This window comes from Scyliorhinus torazame, chromosome 18 (genome assembly GCF_047496885.1).
Source record: "Scyliorhinus torazame isolate Kashiwa2021f chromosome 18, sScyTor2.1, whole genome shotgun sequence".
NCBI lineage: Eukaryota > Metazoa > Chordata > Chondrichthyes > Carcharhiniformes > Scyliorhinidae > Scyliorhinus > Scyliorhinus torazame.
The window spans coordinates 69,733,065-69,759,342 of NC_092724.1; the positions used below are offsets into that span (position 1 = coordinate 69,733,065).

General features: G+C 46.1%; 1 protein-coding gene across 3 annotated transcripts in view; it reads left to right on the plus strand.

Moving 5' to 3' along the window:
- LOC140395284 (uncharacterized) overlaps positions 1–26,278 on the plus strand; it is a 238,102-nt gene that overhangs the window by 52,915 nt on the left and 158,909 nt on the right. For all 3 annotated transcript variants that reach the window (XM_072482859.1, XM_072482857.1, XM_072482858.1), the window contains 3 exons: positions 8,383–8,588; positions 16,340–16,386; positions 18,771–18,944. In XM_072482859.1, the coding sequence (XP_072338960.1) occupies positions 8,383–8,588; positions 16,340–16,386; positions 18,771–18,944 (427 nt within the window). The remainder of the gene's footprint in view (positions 1–8,382; positions 8,589–16,339; positions 16,387–18,770; positions 18,945–26,278) is intronic.

Below are 26,278 nucleotides of genomic sequence, written 5' to 3' on the forward strand. Positions count from 1 at the left end.
ATGACAAGAGCAAACCAAGCGTGTGTGATTGGAGCAGAGGAGCCATGGAGAGCTGCATTTTCCCCACAGTTTCCAGCCCAAATAGAGCCTGAAGACACCTTCACTCATTTCCGCCAAACCATTGGTGAAAAATGAACAGATCGGAGAGTGTATAGAGTTAAGGATAGAGAGTGGGGAGGAAAGACGCTGAGTATTCACAATATGAAGGTGGCTGAAAGGTGTGGGAGTAATTGTTTCCTTTGACAATTGCACCTCAGATTGGCTGGTGCTTAATTTGAAAGAACCAGAGTTCAGTGCGTTGCAGCCTCTTGCAAACGAAGCCAGTTTGAAGAGAACCTTTGGAACCTTGCGGTCACAATTGAGTAAATCAAGTGGGTGTAATAGGATCATACTTTCTGCCAAAGAAAGCATTTATCCTTAATTTAATCATGTATTCTTGCCACTTGTCAAGGGTAAACTCTGTCACAGACATTCTGAATACAAACTGCTAGTGGTCCGATGGAACCCTAAAATTGAATGCTTGTTCAAGGTTTATCAGGATGTAATCAATTACAAGAGGATTGAGAGCAGAACAAGTAATATCTTGGCAGGAATCAAATTAGGATGCCTGGAGCATGTTTGAACAAGTGAAATGATTGAGGTGTTGAGAGTTCTATGAGAGGAGTGAAGAACATTTTTCTTTGTAGATTCTGAGTAGGCCATTTGACCCTTCGAGCCTGCTTGGAAATTCATTGTGATCATGGCTGATCGTCCAATTTAGTAACCTGTTCCGGCTTTCACCCTCCCCCATATCATTTGATCCCTTTCGCCCCAAGAGATATATCTAATTCCTTGAAACCATACAATGTTTTGGTCTCAACTGCTTTCTGTGGTAAAGAATCCCACAGGCCCACTATTCTCTGGGTGAAGAAATTTCTCATCTCAGTCGTAAGTAGTTTACCCTGTATCCTCAGATTGTGACCCCTGGTTCTGGACCCCCACCTATCATCGGTGCATCCTGCACCTACCCTGTCTAATCCTGTTAAAATGTTGTAGGTTTCTATTTGATTCTCTCCTCTTCTCGCCCCCCCCCCCAGTCAGTCATCTGAGCTCAAGTGAATGTGCACCTAACACGGGCAGGAATGGTTGTTAGATGTTCCGGAGTTGAGATGTTTTCAGAAGAATAGGGAGGGCGGTAAAACAGGAGGGGGAGTGGCACTGTTAATTAGGGAGTGCATCACAGCTGCAGAAAAGGAGGTAGTTGAGGAGGGTTTGTCTACTGAGTCAGTACGGGTGGAAGTCAGAAACAAGAAAGGATCAGCCACTTTATTGGGGGTTTTCTATACCCCCCCGCCACCCCCAATAGCAGCAGAGAGATAGAGATACAGATTATGTAGCAGATCTTGGAAAAGTGCAGAAGTAACAGAGTTGGTGTCTTGGGTGACTTCAACTTTCCTAATATTGACTGGAACCTCCTTTGTGCAAATGATTTGGATGGAGCAGATTTTGTCAGGTGTGTACAGGAAGGATCCCTGACTCAATATGTAGATAGGCCGACTAAGGGAGAGGCCATATTGGACTTGGTGCTCGGCAACAACCAGGCCAGGTGTCAGATGTCTCGGTGGGAGAGCATTTCGGTGACAGTGACCACAACTCCTTGACCTTTACCATAGTCATGGAGAGCGATAGGGACAGACAGTATGGGAAAGTATTTAATTGGGGGAGCGGAAATTATACTGCTGTTAGACAGGAGCTGAGGAGCATAAAGTGGGAACAATTGTTCTTGGGGAAATGCACAACAGAAATGTGGGGGTTGTTTAAGGGGCACTTGCTGCGAGTGCTGGATAGTTTTGTCCCACTGAGACGAGGAAGGAATGGTGAGGTGAAAGAGCCTTGGATGACGAGAAGTGGAGCTTCTAGTCAAGAGGAAGAAGGAAGCTTACATAAGGTTAAGGAAGCAAGGATCTGACTTGGCTCCAGAGGGTTACAAGGTAGCCAGGAAGGAACTCAAAAATGAACTGAGGAGAGCTAGAAGGGGGCATGAAAAAGCCCTGGCGGGAAGGACTAGGGGAAACCCCAAGGTGTTCAACACTTGTGTGAGAAATAAGAGGATGATCAGAGTGAGAGTAGGGCCGATCAGGGATAGTGGAGGGAACTTGTCCCTAGAGTCTGAGGAGATGGGGGAGGCCCAAAATGAATATTTTGCTTCAGTATTCACTAGAGAGAGGGACCTTGTTGCTCATGAGAACAGTGTGAACTAGGTTAATAGACACGAGCAGGTTTATATTAAGAAGCAGGATGTGCTGGAAATTTTGAAAAGCATCAGGATAGATAAGTCCCCGGGGCCTGACGGGATATACCCAAGGTTACTACGGGAAGCGAGGGAGAAGATTGCTGCGCCATTGGCGATGATCTTTGCGTCCTCACTCTCCACTGGAGTAGTACCGGATGATTGGAGGGATGCGAATGTTGTTCCCCTGTTCAAGAAAGGGAATAGGGAAATCCCTGGGAATTACAGACCCATCAGTCTTGTGTCTGTGGTGAGCCAAATATTGGAAAGGATTCTGAGAGATAGGATTCATGATTATTTCGAAAAGCATAGTTTGATTAAGGATAGCACGGCTTTGTGAGGGGCAGATCAAGCCTCATTGAATTCTTTGAGGATGTGACGAGACACATTGATGAAGGTCGGGCAGTGGATGTGGAGTGTATGGATTTCAGTAAGGCACTTGATAAGGTTCCCCATGATAGACTCATTCAGAAAGTTGGGGGGCATGGGATACAGGGAAATTTGGCTGTATGGATACAGAATTGGTTGGCCGAAAAAAGACAACGAGTGGTAGTGGATGGAAAGTATTCCGCCTGGAGGTCGGTGACCAGTGGTGTCCCGCAGGGATCTTTCCTGAGACCTCTGCTCTTTGTGGTTTTTATAAATGACTTGGATGAGGAAGTGGAAGGGTGGGTTAGTAAGTTTGCCGATGACACAAAGGTTGGGGTGTTCTAGATAGTGTTGAGAGTTGTTGCAGGTTACAACAGGACATTGACATGATGCAGAGCTGGGCTGAGAAGTGGCAGATGGAGTGCAACCTTGATAAATGTGAAGTGATTCATTTTGGAAGGTCGAATTTGAATGCTGAATACAGGGTTAAAGGCAGGATTCTTGGGAAGTGTGGAGGAACAGAGGGATCTTGGGGTCCACATACATAAATCCCTCAAAGTTGTCACCCAGGTTGATAGGGTTGTTAAGGCGTATGATGTGTTGGCTTTCATTAACAGGGGGTTTAAGAGCTGCAAGGTTTTGCTGCAGCTTTATAAAGCCTTAGTTAGACCACACTTGGAATATTGGGTGGGATTCTCCGACCCCCCCTGCCGGCTTGGAGAATCCCCGGGGGGCGGCGTGAAGCCCGCTCTGACACGGGCTGCCGTATTCTCAGTGCCGGTTTTCGGGCGGGGATCGCGCTGCACCGCTTGGGGGCCATTGGCAGCGCTCCCCCCGGGTCATTCTCCGGGTCCCGATGGGCCGAGCGGCAGTAAGTTCCTGGCCAGTCCCGCCGGCGTGAAATGGATGTGGTCCATCTCGGCGGGACCTGGCTTGTAGGCCGGCTACTGGGGGGGGGGGGGGGGGGCGCGCGGGGTTATCTGCCTCCAGGGGAGCCCCCACGGTGGCCTGGCCCGTTATTGGGGCCTACCGATTAGGCGGGCCTGTGCCGTGGGGGCACTCCTTCCTTCCGCGCCGGCCTCTGTCGGGCTCTGCCATGGCCGGCGCGGAGAAGGACCCCCCCCCCCCCCCGCGCATGCGCAGGAAACACGCCGGCCGGTCTGCGCGTGCGCCGGTCCCGCCTAGCCCCCGGAAGTGCGGAGGATTATGCAACTTCCGGTTGGCCCGGCACCAGAGTAGGTTTGGCGCTGGCATCGGGCCATCCCGCCAATTGCGGCAGAATCCCGCCCATTGTGTCCAGTTCTGGTCGCCTCATTATAGGAAGGATGTGGATGCTTTTGAGAGGGTACAGAGGAGATTTACCAGGATGCTGCCTGGACTGGAGGGAATGTCTTATGAAGAAAGGTTGAGGGAGCTAAGGCTTTTCTCACTGGAGCGAAGAAGGAAGAGAGGTGTAGAAGGTGATGAGAGGCGTGGATAGCCAGGGACTTTTCCCCAGGGTGGAAATGGTTGTCACGAGGGGACATAATTTTAAGGTGATTGGAGGAAGGTATAGGGGAGGTGTCAGAGGTCGGTTCTTTACATAGAGAGTGGTGGGTGCGTGGAATGCACTGCCAGCAGAGGTGGTGGAGTCAGAGTCATTAAGGATATTTAAGTGACTCTTAGACAGGCACATGGAGAGCAGTAAATTGAAGGGGTGTCGGGTAGGTTGATCTTCGATTAGGATAAATGGTCGGCACAACATCGTGGACTGAAGGGCCTGTACTGTGCTGTACTGTTCTATGTTCTAACAGACTCAAACTCTCCCACGGAATCAGTTTGTTAAGCATGCCACTTGCCTTCCTAACTGCTTGCTGTACGTGCATGTTTGTTTTCAGTAACTGGGGCACCCGGGACTCTCTGCGTTAACATTTCCCACTCTGTTTCCCACTCTATCACTATTTAAATGATACTCTGCCATTCTGTTTCTTCGTCTGAAGTGGATAACTTCACACATAGCCACATTAGGGCGGCATGGCGCTGAAGACCTGGGTTCGATCCTGGCTCTGGGTCACTGTCTGTGTGGAGTTGGCACATTCCCCCCGTGTCTACTTGGATTTCACCCCATAACTCAAAGATGTGCAGGTTAGGTGGATTGCCCACGCTAAATTGCCCCGTAATTGGAAAAAAATATTGGGTACTTTTTTTATTTTTTTATTTTTGTTAAAACACGTACTGCATTCACCACCCACTCACTTAACATGTCTAAATCATCTTGAAGACTCTACATCCTCCTCACCACTTAATTTCTAATCAGTTTCATGTCAGGAATCTTGGAAATATTACTTTTGGTTTCCTCATCCAAATCATTGTATATTGTGAATAGCTGAGGCCCAAGCACTCATCCCTGCAGGACCCCACAAGTCACTACCACTACTTGGACAACAGAGAATAGGAATAAATGGGTCTGTTTCCAATCTTTTTCCTGTCTGCTAACCAATTCTCAATCCATGCTAATATATTACCCCAATTCCATGTGCTTTAATTTTGCACACTAACCTCTTGTGTGGAACTTATGCTTTTGGAAAATCCAAATAGACAACATTCATCCTTGTCTATTCTACTTGTTACATCCTCAAGAACAACTCCAGAAGATTCATCAGACATGATTTTCCTTTCAGGAATCTATGTTGACTTTGACTAATCCCGTTGATAATTTCTAAGTGTCCTGTTATCACATCCTTTATAATAAGCTATAGCATTTTCCCTGCTACTGATGTTTGTAATAATCTTTATTAGTGTCTGCAATGAAGTTACTGTGAAAATCCCCTAGTCGCTACACTATGGTGCCTGTTCGGGTACACTTGAGGGAGAATTCAGAATGTCCAATTCACCTAACAAGCACGTCATTCAGGACTTTGTGGGAGGAAACCGGAACGCCCAAGGAAACCCATGCAGACACTGGATAATGTGCAGACTCCACACAGACAGTGACCCAAGCCGGGAATCGAACCCAGGTCTCTGGAGCTGTGAAGCAACAGGGCTAACCACTGCTACTGTGCCGCCCGTTAGGCTAACCAGTTAGTAATTCCTTGTTTTCTCTTTTTCCTTTTTTAAATAGTGGGGTAACAATCCAATCTGTCAATCTTGTTCCAGAATCTATTCAATTTTGGAAGATGCCAATCAACACATCCACTATTTCCATGGCCGCTACCTTTAGCACCGTGGGATGTAGATTATCAGGCCCATTAATTTCTCCAACACTATTTTTCTAATAATACAAATTTTCTTCAACTCTCCTCATTAAATCTTTGATTCCCTAGCATTTCTGGCACGTTATTTGTGCTTTCCTCTGTGAAGACAACTAAGATAGTTCTTTGATTGCTCTGCTATTTCCTTGTTCTCCAATATAAATTCTCCAGTTTCGGACTGTTTTCACAATTCTTTTTCAACCTTTTACAGTTTATTTTCAATATCTTTGTCCTCCTTTATTGAATACTGAACTTCTCCCCATCCTCAGGCTTGCTACTTTCTCTAGCAACTTCATATGACTCCTTTGGATCTAATAGTATCTTTAATTTGTTTTGTAAGCCTTGGTTGGGCCATTTTTCTTGTGATTTTGCACTAGAAAGGAATATATATAATTGTTGCAGTGCATACATTTATTCCTTTAAATATTAGCCATTGCCTGTCCACAGTCATGCCTTTTAATGAAGTTTCCTAATCTATCTTGTTCGAGTTCCCATCGCCCTGCCATTCTAGTTTAAACCCTCCCCAATAACAATAACAAATGCCCCTCTAATGATAATGGTCCTGGTCCTGTTGGGATGCAACCCGTCCGGCTTGTACAGGTTCCACCTTCCGCAGAATTGGTTTCAATGCCTCAGGAAACCAAATTTCTCCCTCCACCATCTTTGCAGCCAAGCATTCTATTCTTTTCTTGCTCTCGCTAGCACATGGCACTGGAATTAATCATGAGATTACTACTTTGAGGTCCTGCTTTTTAATTTATTTCATAGCTCCCTGTATTCAGCTTTCAGGATCTCCTCCCTCTTACCTATGTTGTTCGTACCAATATGGACCACAACTTCGGCTCCCCTTCAATATGTCCTGCAGCAAGGGGGTGAAAATTCTAGGAGGGAGGCGGTAATTTGGAGTTGAACTTACAATCAGATCAGCCATGGCCTTGTTAAATGACAGAGCAGCTTGAGTAGCCGTATATCTTGCTCCTGCTCCTGACTCGTGTAGTTGTACTCTCATAAGTAAGAAATTTTCTGTGCTAATTAGGAAATAGCCCAAGATACTGGGCAGGACACATCGTAAGAGGAAACTGACAAATTTAGAGAGGTTACGACGGGAAGATTTCAAGGAAAAATTGAAAGGGAATGTCCGTGCTAGGTGGCTTGAAAATTGAAAGAAGTTACTGTGAATTGAAAAAACTGGCACAGGTCAGAGAGACATACAGAAGGCTATTTGACAAAGACTGGTAAGGACTTTGCTTTGGGGCTAAGCACTCATGATGAGTATTTTTATTCTCTTATGGGATAGGGCCATAGCTGGCAAGATCTGCCTTTGTTATCCATTCCTAATTGCCATTGAAAAGTTGGTGGTGAGCTGTTTTATTGAGTTACTGCTTCCCATATGGTGTAAGTACATAGACGTTGCTGTTCGGTCAGCAGTTTGAAGATTTTGACCCAGTGACAGTGAAGGAATGGTGATATTGTTCCAAGTCAGGATGGTGTGTAGTTTGGAGGGGGAGGGTGGTGCTTGCAGATGATGGTGTTCTCTGCTGCTCTTGTCCCTGCTGAGCTCGTGGGCTAGAAAGGTTATGTTGAAGGAGGTGTGGTGGGTTTCTGCCATGCACCTTGTGTGTGTTGTATAGACTGTTGCCACTGTACATTGGTGGATGGAGTGCCAATCATGTGGGCTGCTTTGAACTTGATGGGATCATGCTACTTGAGTTTTGTTGGAGCTACACTCATCCAGATAAGTGGAGTGTTCCATCACACTGCTAACTTGTGCTTAGTCGATGGTGGACAGACTTTGAGGAGTCAGGAGTTGAGTTGCCCATGATAGAATTCCCAACCTCTGACCTGCTCTTGTAACCACAGTACTTAAATGGCTGGTCTAGTTAAGATTCTGGTCAATGGTAACCCACACCACCCCAAGATGTCAATACTGCATGATTCCACTTTGGTAATGCTGTTGAATGTCAGGGGGACCTATTTGGATTGTTGGAGATGATCATTGCCTGGCATTTGGGTGCTGCCAAAGTTACTTGTCACATATCTGTCCAAGTCTGCATGTTGTCCTCTTCTTTCTGCATATGGACACTAACTACTTCAGTATCTGAGGAGTTGTTAATCGTACTGACCATTGCGCAATCATCAAGGATACTGATGAAGCAGCTGAAAAATGTTGGGCCTAGAATTACCCTGAGCAACTCCTGCAGTGATGTCCTGGTACTGAGATGATTGATTTCCAACACCTGCAACAATCTTCCTTTGCTAGGCATGAGCCCAGTCAATGGACCACTGCCCCCTATTCCCATTGACTTCAGCTTTACTAGGGCTCTTTGATGCCATGATGGGTCAAATGCTGCATTGATGTCAAGTGCAGGCACTCTCATGCCTCACCTGAGAAATCTGTGGGTATTAGGAACATCAAACTGCAGGTTTTTAATATTTAAAAAGTACAATATTAACATCCCTTCTGGCTGTTCGCTGAAAAATTAATGGATTATATTTTTTGGACATTTTGTTCAGATCCCAGGAAATGTGGTGTCGAGCAGAGCTCCAATTACAAGTGTGAAAGAAACCTATTCGGAGAGTACAGTGAAACACAGTACTGCATTGGAAGGATATCGTTGTAGACATTGTGCACGACTTTTTAAAGCACTGGCAGGACTTCGCAATCATGAAAAGACTCATTGTACATCTAAAATGCGCAACAGCTCTGTTACCAAGAGCAGGTAATACTAATTTATTTACTGAAACATTTTTGCTTATGTTCATAATGCCTTCAGTACAAATGATCCTTCACTTCATGAAAGTATTTAATATCGTTGATGCTACATTCTCTGTTGGGCGTATACCCTAACTTGATAGTTTTTAGATGAACTATGAGTGGGATTATCCCGCCTTGTCCACTGCTGGGATCATCCAGTCTTGCTGAAAGACTTGGCTGGGCCACCAAATCTCTGTGGCAGGTCACTATGCCAGTTTGTTTACAAAGAACAATACAGCACAGGAACAGGCCCTTTGGCCCTCCAAGCCTGTACTGGTCATGATGCCACCCTCGGCCAAAATCCTCAGCACTTCCTAGTGCTGTATCCCTCTATACCCATCCTATCCATATATTTATCGAGATGTCTTTTGAATGCCGTTAATGTATCTGCTTTCACAACCTCCCCTGGCAGCGGGTTCCAGGCACTCACCACCCTCTGCGTATATTTAAAAAAACCTGCCTCACACATCTTCTCTAAACTTTGTCCCACGGACCTTAAACATATGCCCCCTAGAGACTGACCCCTCCACCCTGGGAAAGAGTGCTTGCCCATCCACTCTATCCATGCCCCTCATAATCTTGTAGATCTAGGTAAAGTTTTTTTGAATTTCGGTTAGCTGTATACGTCCAAAAATCTGGGGCAGAATCATCAGCCTCGCCTTGGTACTAGGTTTCATTAGTCATTTAGATATCGTATCAAGTTAGTTTGCTCTTCTGTTTTCTCATGAGCCTAAAAAGTTTGAACTGGGTGATAAACCTTTAAAACCACCAAAAAGTGCTGTCCAGCTCAGACGAATACAAAAATAAGGAACCTCCACAATTTTTTGGCAAAGCAAGCAATCAAATTGGGATATTACACTTTGCACAGTCTTGGGACATTACATTCTGCACAGTCTATGTGCTCTCTTGAAGAATAAATATATTGTATGCCCTTCCACAACATTGTCTGCACCAAAACACACTGCCTGCATATTCGGTGCAACATGTCTGCATTAACATCTGTCAAACGTTTAACGTTCCTTGCAAAATCCAGTAGTCCATTTATAATTGTTGATGTTTGCAATTGTATAGAAGATTTGTCATCTCGATGTAATACGGTGACTGACAGCAGGTTTATTAAATACACCCATCAAGAATGGTGCGCTGAACAAATTGAACAGGTAAACTGAACACACATGGTGCTGGGAACATACTGACATTGCATGATTCTGAGGACTTGCCAACCAGATGTAGAGATATGTTGGCACAAGATGAATGGTGACTTGAACTGGTGTCACGTTCTGTGTTAGTGGGCTATATATGGCTCCTCCAAGGAGGCAGTATCTAACAACCTGAGGCGTCTTTCGGGCAGAGATCCCTGAGCTCCGAGATTTTGCTTATAGGTTGGATGATACCAAAGCACATGATTCAATCATAGCCTTTTTGTTTCAACACCTGAAATTCCTGATTGTTCACATTCGGAGCTGTCACTAGGGATTATCCTATTAGTGACTATATATCTTTCCTTTCTAACTGGGGGCCATGGTGGACATTTCGGTCAGACTAATGTGTTGTCTCAGTTGGTTCCAGAGTGTGGCTACTACCACGGGGCTTGTTCAGTGTTTGGCTGGCGGGGATGGAAGTGCAGTTGTGGCGAGGGCTTGGAGATGTTGCGCGGGGGGGACACAGCTCGTTTTCCAGGTTGCTGGTCTCCCTCAGTCAGGTGTGGCTGGGGATCCCTCGCCTCGTGGGTCCACTGATCCGCTCGCTCGCTTCTCCTGTCCTTTGCCGCAGCTCTTGTCTCTTTGCGGCCTCAAGCTACTGCTTCCAGGCATTTCTCCTTGTCCGTGTGTTGTAGAAGGTAAGGGGATGTTTTCGTCAAATCTTTGCAGGCTAATTTGGATTGAAAGTGCCTATTTTCTAATTCTTCAAAGGAGAACCACCTTGTGTGCTTCCGCTCAGCATGTCCCCGTCGCCAGAAGTCCACTCTATGCCATGCTAATTTTAAGATAGATTGAGAGCTATACGTTTCTTGTTGTTTAATGGGAAATGTAGCTTTTACTTTTTATTCAAATTTTACATTTTTGGAACAATACACAAACCCCCGCGCCCCCACCCTTGACAGCAACCATGTCTCCAAAATGTAGAACAAACAAGCCCCATCTCTGATGGAACCATCATCCGTCCCTCTCCGAGCACATTTCACCGTCTCCAAATGCAGGAACTCCATTAGATTCCCCAACCACGCCGAGGCACTGGGGGCAGAAGCTGACCTCCACCCCAACAGAACACGTCTGCGAGAATTCAAAGAGATGAAAGCTAAAGCATCTGCCCCTGCTCCTGTCTGCAGCTGCGGCAGGTCTGACACCCTGAATATGGCCTCCAGGGGACCCGGCTCCAATTCCACATGCAGAACCTCTGACATGGTGCTGAAAAATGACCCTCAATATTTCTCCAACTTCGGGCAGGACCAAAACATATGGACATGATTGGCTGGGCTGCTCCCACACTGCTTGCAAGTATCCTCCACCCCCTCAAACAACCGGCTCATCCTCATTTGAAAAAAAAAAAAAATTTAGAGTACCCAATTAATTTTTTCCAATTAAGGGGCAATTTAGTGTGGTCAATCCACCTACCCTGCACGTCTTTGGGTTGTGGGGGCGAAACCCACGCAAACACCGGGAGAATGTGCAAACTCCACACGGACAGTGACCCAGAGCCGGGATTGAACCTGGGACCTCAGCGCCGTGAGGCAGCAATGCTAACCACTGCCACCGTGCTGCCCCTCATCCTTGCCTTCGTTAAGTGCACCTTATAGACCAGTTTTAACTGAATCAGCCCAAGCCTTACATGTGAGGTTGAGGCATTAGCATAATCCTTCATCCAGCTCCATCCCTAACTCTTCCTTCCACTTAGCCTTAATCACTTCCATGGACTCCTTATCCTTCTCCATAATTCTGCTGTAGATCGACGAAATGACCCCACTCTCCAACCACCCCACCGACAGCTACTGTTGCTCTCTGGTTGGCTCTGAATATGGCGGTCAATATGGTCGCCTTCCTTAATTCTAATTACGTTTGCTCTAGAGTCGCCAGGTATCTTGCGATACCGCCACAAGGTTCAAAACCGAATTCTGATCAAAGACTCGATACACTAGTTAGTTAGTTCAAAGTCGATGCTTATTTATTTACACACAGTTAAATATACTCGTGCACGAAACTCTACAGACTAAACTATCACTACTGCTAAAGCCTATACTTGGCTTCGGACACCCACTCATTCAGAGGAACAATGGCCATTGTTCGGTTCTGAGGCTGCTGGGGTCGAACTGGTACAGGGGAACAGCTAAGGTCGTCTGTCTGGTAGCGTGCGTTGACCTTGGACTTGCTTGCAGCTGGTGGACGGGTCTCTCCTCGGTGAGAGCCGGGTCCAAGAGAACCATTCTCTCTTGGGGGCTCCTTCTTGTACCCAAAGGGGCTTCGCGCTCTTTTGGGCAGGCCTTGAACTTGGCCCCAATCAATTGGGCTGTTTCTTGATCATTCCTATTGATTTCATCCAATAAAGTGCCTTGATGGCTGGGCGTGTCCTCGGTGGCCGCTGGTCTGCTTTGTTTCGGTCTCCTCTGGCGCCGAGGTGTCTGCCTTAGTATCGGTTACTCAAATGTTACCCTTTTGTTCCCGGAGATGGGCCATTCGTATGCTAATGGGGCCTACAATTTTGGTCTTGTCTGGGAGCTGCGGCTCCAATATACAGACAAGCTCTGAACCTGCTTGTTCTCTCAGCATTGTCCATTTTCCCTGCAGCCTTTGCAAAGTGTCCATTTTGTAGTCCGGAAGTGGCCATCCCAGATGGCTACACACCTCCCCCAACAACAAGGAGGACGATGCCACCGGGAAACTCGGAAAAACCTTTCTTGCAAAATTCCGCACCTGCATATACCTGAAGCCCCCTTCTCGCTGGAACCCTTACCTCGCCCCCAGCTCCTCCAAACTTGCGAATCGCCCCTCTAGAAACAGATCCTTCATCTCTTTTACCCCTTTCCCCTCCCATCCCAGAAACCTCGCATCCATCCTCCCTGGCTGAAACCCGTAATTCCCTCTTATCGGCAGCATCCTCGACCCTGCCCTCCACTTGAAGTGAGGCAGTGAGAGACCTTTGAACGTAAGTTCACAGGTCGCTGAAGGTTGCAGGAAAGGTAGATGTGGTAGTAAAGAAGGCATATGGAATTGGAATCTTGTCAGGGGTCTAGTTTGAGGGCTATGGTGACGGCAGTGTTGCCAATGGCTCCGAATAGGTATTCAGGGAACCCAGTGGTGCAGTCCACGGTGAAGATATGGAATCAGCTGAGGAGGCATTTTAGGATGGAAGGGATGTCGGTGCTAACGTTGCTGTGCGAGAATCGTGTGTTTGAGCAAGGGGGGGGGGGGGGGAGGAGAGAGAAGTAAGGCTGGTCAAGGTGAGGGATTTGTATTTGGAGGAAGGATTCGCCAGTCTGGAGGAGCTAAGGGAGAGGGTAGAGCTGTCGAGGGGTAGTGAGTTCAGGTATCTGCAGGTTAAGGACTTTGCGCTAAAGATTTGGAGGGGGTTCCCTAGGTTGCCGGGATACACCCTGCTGGAGCGACTGCTGCTTCCGGATGTGGAAGGGGAGGGAAGAATTGGGGATATATACACAAGTGGCAGGGGGAGCAGGGAGGTGAGTGGGTGGTGAAGATCAAGGAGAAATGAGAAGCGGAGTTGGGAGGGGATATCAACTGAGGAGTAGAGTGAGGCACTGCGTAGGGTAAACGGGACCTCTTGTGCAAGGATGAATCTGATACAGTTCAAGGTGTTGCACAGGGTGCATATGGCTTGGGCGAGAATGAGTGGGTTCTTTCAGGGGGTAGCAGATGAGTGTGAAAGGTGTGGGCAAGGGCCAGTGAATCACGCGCTGTTGCTAACTTTGCCTTAGTTCAATTGCTCTGTTTTATTACCTTTGCTTTCGAGTCGCCAGGTATCTTTATGATACGGCCACGAGGTTCAAGTCAGAGTAATGATCAATAATCCAATACACCGATTAGTAAGATTTAAATCAAAGCACATTTATTATACACCGTAATCGCTACTCATGCACAAATTCTACGTCTAAGCTACTTCTACAACTAACAGGCCTATACTTAACTTTGGACTGGCCCACCAGGTCAGGGGAACAAATGGCCTTTCGTTCGGGTTCTGAGTCTGCGGGATTCGAAGTTGGTACGGATTGGTAGCTAGGAGCGCCTATCTCGTAGCGAGCGTTGAATTAAGACTTACCATTTCGATCTTCACTGCTCCGGTCACGGTCAATGTTGGTTCGTTGTTGCTGGGTGACCCGGGCAGAAAGAAGATCGTGAAGAGAGCGAAGAGGTGGAGTAGAAGAGAGCAATTTGAACTTGGGGCTCCATTCTTATTGTTCCCAGAGGCTTCCCGCCTTTCGGGGCGGACACTGTACCTGGTCCCAAGTGACTGGACTTTGTCCCAATCGCTTGGTTCGATTTTCTCCAATGCTGGAGCGGTTCCCTGATCGATGGGCGGTCTTGAGGTGCTCGTTCACCTCCTTTTGTGTAGGCTCCTGCTGGCGCCGAAGAGTCTGGTTTTGCTTTGTGTGTCTAAGTGTTGCTTATTGTTCCTGGGGATTGCTCATTAGTATGCAGATGGCTGTTGTTTTGTTATGCTGATGGTTGCTGGTATCGATATTGTCTGGCCTTTCCAGAGGTAAATACACAGCCAACCTGCAGCTGCTGGTTTTTGTCTTGTTGGCTGACTTTCCCATCAGCCTTTGCCGTTCGCCATTTTGAATCAGGAGTTGGCCATTTGAAGTGGCTACAGCGCACATGTTTTGGGGTTGTGAAAAATTGGGACGGTTTTGGGCGCGAGTCTTCGCCAGGATAGTGGAGGAGGAGGTGGACCCGGACCCTTGGGTGGCGACATTTGGGGTTTCAGAGAAGCCGGAGCTCATGGAGAGGAGGAACACCGATGTCGTGGCCTCACCTCTCTGATTGCACGGTGGCGAATTTTGCTGGAGTGGCAGTCAGCATCGCACCGGGGGTAGCGGCTTGGTTGGGTGACCTGTACGACTTCCTGTGGTTGGAGAAGGTGAAGTATGAGTTAAGGGGCTCAGCAGGGGAGTTTGAGAAAAGCTGGGGGATGTTTGTGACTGTTTGAGGAGCTGTTTGTCGGTGGGATGTGGGTGAAAAAGGGGAAAAATCTGTACAGACTGTATCATTGATTGTTGGGAAGTATGTTTATTGGCTGTAAGCTGCTTTGATACAGATTTGTAATAAAATACTTTTTTTTTAAAAAAGATAAGGCATATGGAATGCTTTCCTTTATTGCACAAGGCCACAGCTGGAGTTTTGTGTACAATTATGGTCACAGGAAGGGTATACTTTGATGAGATTATAGAAGAGATGTTCAAGAATGTTGCCACAGCTGGAAAATAGCTCTGGCAAGATCATCCTTATCTTAACTCTATAAGCCCTTAATATCCTTTCCCAACTAAAATATATCCATTTCCGGTTTGAAATTTTCAATTAACCTAGCTATAGAAGCATTTTTGTTCCAGATTCCCACTGCCCTTTGTGAAGAAATGCTTTGTGATGTCATCCAGAACATCCTTGCTCTAATCTTAAGGATCCTCCTAGTTCTGGACTATAGCATTAGAGGAAATAATTTTTAATTTTGCCTCTTATCAAATCCTTCAATCATAACTTCTACGTTAGATCACCCCTTAGTCTTCTATATTCAAATACATTGAAAAATTACATATGATTTACAGCACAAAAAGGGTAATTTGACCCAACATACCCATGCTACTGTTTATGCTCTGAAAGGCTCTTTCCATCTCCATTTATTTAACTCGGTTGGCATAACTTATTTGTTTCTCCTTTTTTGTAATTACTTGGTTTCACCTTCAATGTATTTATGCTATTTGCCTAAATTACTTCCATGTGCATGCCTGATCCGTACAACTGATCCTCATAATTTACTCCTTTTGCGAAGCTTTCTTGCTGCAATTCTCTTGGCTGGATTGTGAGCAAGTGCCATGGAGCCTTTTGAATGCAGCGTCCCCTTGGTGGTACTTCTCAGTTGACCCCGGGGCAGCTGATTTTCAGACTCGCAGCACCATGGGCATGGCGTTATTGCTGTGAACAAGTTTTTTTTTCAAGTAACGGTAAGAATTCCGATCGAAATCACACTGAGCCAGAGGGATTCACTCCGGACTTCGTGACAGAAATGGCACACCGCCAGATCTTGGGAAGATTTCACCCAATATTTTCAACATGGCTACATTGGCATTTAAAGCCCCAATGATTTACATCTCCAATATATATTTTTTTCAATGTATATCTTCAGCCATTTTAATAAAATAAAGACTAGATGTACACATTGTAAAGATGTGCAATTTCTGGACATGGGCAATGTTCTGTGCTTGGTCTGCTTGCATTCGTTAATCTGGAAACAACATAAATAACCAATTCTGATAAGGGAGAGTGGTTTGTTGCACCTCCTGAAGGTGTGAAATTTCAAATCTTCCCGGACAAAACCAAATCTTGAGATCAAACTAAAACATATCATCCTTAATTACAAGCAGTAAACTAAAAACACCTGAAAGACTTTCAAATAAAACTCATCAACTTTATATGTTTAAAGCAGCATGGTAATGAAGAAGAGCCTTGAATTGTGTCTCAAGCTAACATTTTTTTCTTTTTGTCTTTTTAGAAAAAGAAAGAGCAGCTTGAAAAATAGCATGCAGACTGCTAGCTCAGGTATTAGGATTGTCATAAAATTTTGGTTGGACTAATTTTGAAGACTATGGGCATGATTCTCCCAAAAGGGAACAAAATACCCTAGCGAGCACGTTCAGCTGGTTGTTTCCCGGCGCTCTCAGTGCCGGGAAACACATGACTATTCAATTTGACTCTCGTTGTGTAAGGGGTCTGAACGGGGAACGCGTGGCTGAGGCCGCACATAGCCCCGTTTTGTACAGTGCAGAGCTCCACTCACCGGAACTCTTGAGGACCCCAAAATGATTCCCGACCTCTTTCCCCCAACCCGAATGCACTATGGGCGGGTCCCTGGCCCAATCACGTGTATGCAAAAAAAAAATGCCAGCTTGGCATTTTGACAGTGCCACTTTGACAGTTCCAACCTGGCACCCTGTCAGGTCCCACACAGCTCTCAATGCCACCTGGAAACCTTGGTAGGCTGGAACCCAGGTGGTGTTGGCACTGCCAGTGTGCCCAGGTGGCACCAACAGTGCCAGAGCACCACCCTGCCCAAAGGGCATGCAGCTGGGGGCCTCCAATCCACTTGGAGACCCCCATGAGTGCCATTCCGTCTGCTATCCGTTTCTGGGGATCAGTTTTTTTTCAAAAGATATACTTTATTCGTAAAATCTATCATAAACATTACAGAACATTTTGAATTGTCTTGACTGTACATTCCATCAGAGTTACACAATCCCTTGACCTTCTTCCATTCAATTTTGATAACCTTACACACATACCGTTCTTTGCGTTACAATTCCTTCTTAAACATTTACATTGTCATGTTTCTTTTATACATTGGAGTGTTAATGACCCAGACCGAGGGGGGGGGGGGGTTTACACTGTTACCCGCCCCTCGGTGTACATTTGCTGGTAAGACCTTACACAGTGGTCTTTCCCCATTGCGCCTTGGCGGCAGCTGCCCCAAGCTTGAGTGCGTCCCTCAGCACGTAGTCCTGGACCTTGGAATGTGCCAGTCTGCAACACTCGGTCGAGGACAGTTCTTTGCACTGGAAGATCAGCAAGTTCCGGGCAGACCAAAGAGCGTCTTTCATCGAGTTGATGACCTTCCAGCAGCTGTTGATGTTTGTTTCGGTGTGTGTCCCTGGAAACACTCCGTGGAGCACAGAGTCCTGTATCACAGAGCTGCTCGGGATGAACCTTGACAAATACCACTGCATCTCTCTCCAGACCTTCTTTGCAAAGGCACATTCCACAAGGAGGTGGGTGACCGTCTCATTTCCCCAACAGCCACTCCGAGGGCAGCGTGCAACGGTGCTGAGACTTCAGGTGTACATGAAGAATCTGACAGGGAGGGCCCTTCTCACCACCAGCCAAGCTATGTCTTGGTGCTTGTTTGTAAGTTCTGGTGATGAGGCGTTCTGCCACATGACTCCGACAGTCTGCTCAGGGAACCGTCCAACATCTTCCACAGTCTCCTTTTCCCTGAGGGCCTCGAGGACATTACATGCTGACCACTGCTTCACTGCCTTGTGGTCAAAGGTGTTTTTCTTCAAAAACCTTTCCACGAAGGACAGGTGGTACGGCACACACCAACTACTTGGAGCGTTCTGCGGCAATGAGGCCAGGCCCATCCTTCGTAACACCGGGGACAGGTAGAACCTCAGTATGTAGTGACACTTGGTGTTTACATACCGGGGGTCCACACACAGCTTGATGCAGCTGCACACAAAGGTGGCCATCAGGATGAGGGAGACGTTGGGTACGTTTTTCCCTCCCTTATCCAGAGGCTTGTACATGGTGTCCCTTCGGACACGGTCCATCTTGGATCTCCAGATGAATTTGAAGATGGCCCGGGTGACTGCTGCGGCGTAGGGTGGGGATCAGTGCTGAACATTGCTCGCCTGAGGACTTTGAGGTGAAGGGGATAAAATCCCAAAGCCTCTGGTACCTCGGGAATCTGCACATTAGAGTCAGACTAGCTGTTTTGCTCTAATATGCAGATTTGCCAGAGTGATCCTGCCCATTGTGGGTGGGAGTTACATAGCAACATTTCGCAAGATTGTGTTGGATCTTGCGAAACGTTGCGAGCCGGGGTGGTCCCGGGAGCAGGGTCCCGGCTTTTATTGGCCACGTTGTGCCGCAGCGAGCTGCTTTTCCAATGCAGCGTGGCCATGTCATGAGAGCTACTCCAACTGAGGAATGTTACAAAAATAATTTCTGTAATTAATGAAGATTGCATTGTTTGCCTTGTGACAGTGAAGTTATGTGCTACATAAACATTGCCAAGTTCAACTCTATTGAGGGTTGGAGTTAGAGAAAGGAGTGGGGCATTATTTCTTATCAAATTAGTTGAACTTGAAAATAATGTAAATAAACTGATGCACTAATGTGTTAATAGTTTAATGCATTTTTCTATAAAGAAGTTACAGAAGGTGGAAACTACAGATGCCCCAGGTGTTCGTATTCTACTCCGATGATTGAACAGTTAAGGTCTCATTCACTCAAAGTACATGGAAGGTTTCTAATGCCGAAACTACGTGCTGCAGTTTCAGATGCTGAAAAGAATGAAGGATATGTGTATCAAGCATTAAATGGTAAGACTGGCTGTTGGCCAATTTCTGACCATTTTTCAAGGTAGAGATTGTGCTGAGTAAGAGGAAGGCTGATTGTCTTGAGGTCAAGCCATACTCGTGTTTTAGCTAGTCATTATAAAGATACGTGAATATCTTCAGTAAATGTAGTCAGGTGGAATATCTAATATATTTAGCGATGTTGCCCATTATGATGTATAAATGTTAATTTCTGTATTTAATGAAGATTGCATTGTTTGCCTTTTTGTCCTTCATGTTTTAAATCCTTTCTGTTAGCTTGTTGTTGATGTTAGTGAATTCTGCAGGGTCTAACAGATCCAGCTTTATATTGACACTCCTGGGTGAATTTATCATTTTAGTTGCAGGTCCAATCCACAGAAAGGAAAATTGATAAATGTATAGATTTGGCTTAATTTTTATTCTATCTCTGAATTGATTCAAACTTTGGAAACATTTTTGATCAGGTACAATGTGTGTAATATAAGCACAGTAAATATGGTAGATGAAGAGATAACTGTGGAAAGCCAAAGCAGTTTTCATTCTCTTCCTATGTCTGGCTTCACTGTGTCATTAGAACAATGGATAGTGAATTCACATGTAACTTACTACATTAAGTTTTTTTTTGTACAATAGTTAATAGCTTACATTTCGATTTTGCTTTAGAAAAACGATTTGACCGGTGCCCAGTGCATTGATGACTTTTATTCGCTTGTATGAAGGTCCATGAAATGAAAACGCCAAAAATGATCAAAATGGAAAGGAATTAATTGTTACGAGTTGAAGCAGTGAAACTGTATAATAAAGGGTCTTAAAATGAAGTCACTAACCATAAACTACATTGATTTGGGACTCTTATAGCTATCTGACTCAAAATATTTATTAGCAGGAGCTAGTTACTTGGTATTATAATGGACTTTATTCATCATCTGTGCAGGAAAAGGTTAAAAACATTCCATCCCCCCCCTTTCCTCCTCAAGTGGGCTGGTCTACCAGGAACCATTGCTGTTCAGTTGCTTTAACTAACTTTGCTGAAGCACATTGGCAAAATTGCAGCCCAATATAGGGGCTGGACCAAAGACAAATTCTTGGGGCAGTCAGCTTGATGGATCAAGGATAATAAAGTATAATTGGAATCTTCCCCCCCCCCCCCCCCAAGTCCCCAAAATAGATAATCAAATATCTTGTGAGCAATGCAATACAGATACCTAACCAAGAGATTAAACAAATTCTAACCAAATGGGAGGAGATGAGATGAGGCATGAGATGAATAATGTAAATATATAATGAAGATATTGCAGTTATAATTTCATATGTACGTATGCATCATCAAGAGCTAAAATGAGCAATGGGGCACAGAGAAAGAACCCATAGGGCCTCTCATGTCTTTGGGCCATCTCAATTACTTCAGAAAAGTATTTTTGAAGTGTAGCCAATGTTGCAATATAGGCAAATGCCCGTTGATGTCGACTCGCTAATTAATGAACATAGTTTCCCCAAGTCCATCCTAGATCGATGCATTTCTAACTCTTTTCCAGAGAACAGAGTTCAAGCTGCCGAACATTTCCTGACAGTTGTAATCTTTAAATTCTGTCAACATCTGTATTCTTTTTCTGCACTTTTTCCAATGTTTCAATATCCTTTTTTTAGTATGGAGACTAGAAAATACAAGACGTTATCCAGAGATCCGGGCTAATAATGGAAGGAATAAAAGTTCTGATCCTGCTATCATGATTTGGGAATTTGCATTCAGTTCTTAAATAGGGGGGGGGGGGGGGGTGGGGGGGTGGAGAGTAGGGAATTATTGATGAAAATGACCTGTGAGCATACAAGGCGCAGGTGGATAGGCAAGCAAGGGAGGAACGTGGTGGTTGGTGAGTGAGATATTGGAGGTGGTTTGAGTATTTAGAGCCTCCTACTGCAGAGCTCATGGCCAGTAGAAAGCTGTTGCTGACAGTTTAATTTGGTGTCCACGGATAAGGGGGTGCAGCAGTTGAAACAGGTGAAGGGGGCAGTTTGAGTACGGAGAGAAAGCCAGCTGAGGAGGCAGGCGGCTTCCTGGGAAATTATCCAGGTTCGCGTGGGGGTGGGGGTTGTGAAGTTCCAGGGTGGAGGAGGAAGATGGAGAAGATTTGGAGGAGCTGTCGGGGGTGGCGGGGGTTAGGAAGGTGATGGGGAAGGCACTGGGGCCGGATGGGCTTCTGGTGGAATTTTATAAACAGTTTGCAGATCAATTGGTTCTGTTACTGTTGGAAGCGTTTGAAGACTCGGTGGCCCGGAGTTTGCCTGCAGAGACTGATTTGGGCATCCATTTCACTTTTTTTCTTGAAAGGACCCCGAGAGTGTGAGTCATACCGGCCAATTTCATGGTTAAATGTGCATGCACAGATTCTGGTGAAGGTGCGGGCGCTCAGGTTGGAGGGGTGTCTCCTGCAGGTGGTCCAGGAGGATCAAACTGGTTTTGTGAAGGGTAGGCAATTATCTTCCAATGCGAAGTGCCTACTGAATGTGGTCCTCTCTCGGACAGGGGAGGGGGGGGAACAAGAGGTATCAGTGGCATTAGATGCAGAGAAGGCTTTTGATACAGTTGAGTGGGGGTACTTGTTTGCGATATTGGAGTGGTTCGGGATAGGGCATAAATTTGTGTTGTGGGTAAAATCGTTGTACAAGGAACAAAAGTGCCAGTGTGTAGACAAATAATGTTAGCTCGGATTATTTTCGGTTGGATAGGGGAATGAGGCAAGGGTGCCCTTTGTGTCCCTCTTCTCCCCCCCCCCTCCTATTTGAATTGGCAATTGAGCCATTGGCCATCGCTTTGAGAAGTTCGGATAAGTGGAGGGGGATATTGGGGGGTGGAGGAGCACAGGGTTTCGCTTTATGTCACTTAATGTACATTACTGGCCCGGTTCCCATGATGGGGGACATAATGGGACTGTGAAGGCGATTTGGGGCTTTCTCCTGGTGCAAATTCAATTTAGCATAAAGCATGGTTTCCAGTTACTTCACCGGGGAAGGGGGTTGACTTGGGAATACTGCTGTTTCGTTTAACAACATCTCATTTTAGGGTGGTGCAGGCGCTCCGGGTTGGGGGTGGCTCTGGAAGTTAAATTTTACGAGTTTAGTGAGCACGGTTAAGGTGGATTTACAGGGCTGCACAGTGGCGCAGTGGTTAACCCTGCAGCATCAGGGCGCTGAGGACCCGGGTTTGATACCGGATCCGGGTCACTGTCCGTGCAGAGTTTGCACATTCTCCCCATGTTTGCGTGGATCTCATCCCCGCAACCCAAAGATGTGCAGGATAGGTGGATTGGCTATGCTAAATTGCCCCTTAATTGGGGGGAAAAAAAGAATTGGGTAATCTAAATTTATGGGGAATAAAAGGTGGATTTAGAGTCTCCCTCTGTCTGTTGTTGGATATGTGTAATATGAAGATTAATATTTTGCCATGGTTTTTTTTTTTATTCGAGTGCCTGCTGGTGTTTCTACCAGAGACATTTTTGGGCGGGTGGAAGGTTGGATCTCATCATTTATCTGGGCGGGCAAGGTGACAAGGATTTGGAAGAGGGACCGGCAGTCTGGGGTTTTAGCGCTGGCGAACCTGATGTCCTATTACTGGGTGGCAAATGCAGGAGAAGGTGTAGGGCTGGTGCGGGGATCAGGAGGCAGTCTGTGTGAGGATGGAGACTAGGCCATACAAGGGGACCGTGCTGCGGGCGTTAGTGATGGCTCCACTGCTGTTTGTTCCTGGAAAATATTCAAGGAATCTGGTGGTGGTGGTTACATTAAAAATATGGAGGCAATTATGGCAGCATTTTAAGGTTGGGGAGGGTCGAAGATGACACTGATTAGGGCCAATCACATTTGAACCAGGTAGATTGGAAGCCTGGTTTGGAGGATAAGGGGATGGATTTATTCCTGGAGGGGTGGTTTGCGAGTCTGGAGAAGTTAGCAGAGAAGTATGGGTGAGCGCAGTCTGAGACGTTCAGATGCTTGCAGTTTCAGAATTTTGTGAAGAAGATTTTTCCGAACTTCCCGGTGTTGCCGCCTTTGTTGGTGGAGAGGGTGCAGTCGTTGCCGGGGGCGGAAGAGCGGAGTACTTCTGGAATTTATGGGAGGATTCTGGCAGAGGATACAGCAATGCTGGAAGGGGATTAAGGCCAAGTGGGAGGAAGAACTAGGCGGAAAAATGGAGGAGGGGGATATGGTGTGAAACCCTGTGGAGGGTGAAAGCTACCTTGTCGTGTGCAAGGCTCTGGCTCATACAACTAAAGGTGGTATTGGGCACATTTCACAAGGGCTATGATGAGTCGAGTGTTTGAGGGGTAGAAGGTAGGTGTGAGCACTGTGGGAGGAGCCCAGTGAATCGTGTACATTTGTTCTGGGCATGTCCTGAGCTGGTGAACTTTTGAGGTTCCGTCTTCAGGGGCTGGTTTAGCACAGTGGGCTAAACAGCTGGCTTGTAATGCAGAACAAGGCCAGCAGCGCGGGTTCAATTCCTGTACCGACCTCCCCGAACAGGCGCCGGAATGTGGCGTCTAGGAGCTTTTCACAGTAACTTCATTGAAGCCTACCGTGACAGTAAACGATTATTATTATCAGCACCATGTCGGTGATTTTACAAAGGGAATTGGTGCCTGGTCCCCAGAGGCCATTTTCGAGGTGTCGGACCTTCTGATGCTGCAGAAGGGTGTGGGGATAAATGTCTTAGCCTTCGCCTCGCTGATTGCTCGCAGGCGAGTTCTGTTGGAGCTGAGCTGAGATCAGTTTCTCCACCCAGCGCCTTGGCGTGGCTGGGGGATCTTGTGGAGTTTTTATGCCTTGGGAAAATTGAATACACATCAAGAGGTTCAATTGAGAGATTTTTCACAAGATGGCAGCCATTAGTCAAAAGCTAGGGGGTGGGGTGGTTTTTCAGGGGAGGTGTTTATTTGTTTTGTATTTTTGTATTTGTGTATTCAAAAAAAATGTTCAATAAAAAATTTCAACATAAAAAGGAATGGTCAGCAGTGCTGACAAGTGACACTTACTCACCAATAACCTGCTCACTGATGCTCAGTTTCGACTCCACCAGGACCACTTGGTTCCACACCTCATTAAAGCTTTGGACACAAGCGAGTTTCAACGGTGAGGTGAGTGACATTAAGGCAGCATTTACCAAGTGTGGCATGAAGGAACCCTTGTAAAATTGAAATCAATGAGAACTGGGGAGAACTCTCTAGTGGCTGGAGTCATTCCTGACACAAAAGAAGACTGGATTTCGAGTCTGATAATCCGACCCGGGATATCGCTGCAGGGTCGTGAGGGCATGGCCCCAGATGCTCTATCTTGAGCCAATGCATCAATGATATTCCCTTCCACTTCTTCGTATTAGATAAGTGTGGGGCTATTAGTGTACAAAATGCCCAATATCTTGGGGCATCACCATTGACCAGAATCTCAACAGTCACATAAATGTCATGGCAAATAGAGCCGGGATTTGTATTCTGCAGTGAGCTGCTCGCCTGACCCCAAAGGCGCTCTACCAGCTATAAAGCGTTAATTGGTGTATGATGGAATACTCTTTGGGGGAACGACAACCAAACCAAACTAGTTATGAACTGAACAGACCCTGATTTCCAGCAGTAAGGTGGGTGCACTGGAAAAGGACTCTTTTTTTTTAAATAGAAAACACCGACTTATATAAATTATACTCCTTGTATGCTGAGGTCTGATGATGTACACTCTAGTCATATCCCTGATGGTAGCTTGCTGTTTGTTATTGGTAAGTGTCTTGTTTTTGTTCTGATACTCACTGGCTTCCAGAAAGTGCTGGCTCTGGACCTCCATTTCATCCCAACATCAGTGTGCCAAAGGCTATGGGAAAAATCCAGAAGTATGGGTAATCCTGGTGTTGGAACTGATCAGAATCTCATCTCTGGATCAAATGTGATGACGCCTCTCCAGGATCAGAGTTCTGATGAAAGGTTATTGACCTGAAACATTAACTCTCTTGTTAAAATTCTGTTGGGAACTGTCAACATTTAAAGAGAAATTAGAACATCTTAATAATAATAATCTTTATTGTCACAAGTCGACATACATTAACACTGCAATGAAGTTACTGTAAAAAGCCCCTAGTCGCCTCATTCCGGCGCCTGTTTGAGTACACAGAGGGAAAATTCAGAATGTCCAAATTACCTAACAGCACGTCTTTTGGTACTTGTGGGAGGAAACTGGAGCTTCCGGAGGACACCCATGCAGACACTGGGAGACTGTGCAGAACAGGCAGTGACCCAAGCCGGGAATCGAACCTGGGACCCTGGAGCTGTGAAGCAACTGCTACCAAGCCGCCATGCCATGCTGCTGTTTTAACCAATAGAACTGTGCCACAAGATTTTAGGTTTTTGAACAAAACCAAACTATTGTATATAAAAGACTTAACCAAAACAAGCACTATTAACTTAGCATAAAGTTTGCTTCTTACTCCCCAAAAATTCACTTGTACTTCAAAATTGACTTGTACTTTGATAGCTTGAGAATTGCTTACTTTTGGGTCATCTGCCAATCCTCTGAAAACTGCTTTTAACTCTCCTCAGTTCCATCTAATCACAGCAACAAAACTTGCATTTACCACCTCTTGCCTGTGAGCACCTCAGTCCCTTGTCCTGGTTACCTACTCAATACTTTCAAGCTAATCTCAGTGGACTGCATCTCCCATTGACAATCACTGTTGGATTGTTACTCCGCTCCTTATTACATATCTTGTTCTGTAGCTACACATTTTTTGTCTGGGGATCCAACCTGGGCCTGCAATGCGTCTCTCTACATTGCAGGGCAAGTGAATTCACATTCCCTTCTAATGGCATTAGCTGCTGAAAATCAGTAGGTAAAGGTCCAAGCCACTTCGACAGGAGAGAAAGTAAGTGGGTGAGTAGTATGGTGGTGAGGGTGAGGATGTCAGGGTTGCGGTTGCTGATAGTTGGACTGATGGTTTGTTGGGAGGTAGCTGTGGGCTGTCGGGTTCTATTGGAGGGGATGGGTGATCAGGCAGTTCATAGAATCATAGAATTTACAGTGCGGAAGGAGGCCATTCGGCCCATCGAGTCTGCACCGGCTCTTGGAAAGAGCACCCTATCCAAGCCCACACCTCCCCCCTATTCCCGTAACCCAGTAATCCCATCTAACCTTTTTTGACACTAGGGCAATTTAGCATGGCCAATCCACCTACCCTGCACATCTTTGGACTGTGGGAAGAAACCGGAGCACCCGGAGGCAACCCACGCAGACACTGGGAGAACGTGCAGGCTCCGCACAGACAGTGACGCAAGCTGGGAATCTGACCTGGGACCCTGACGCTGTGA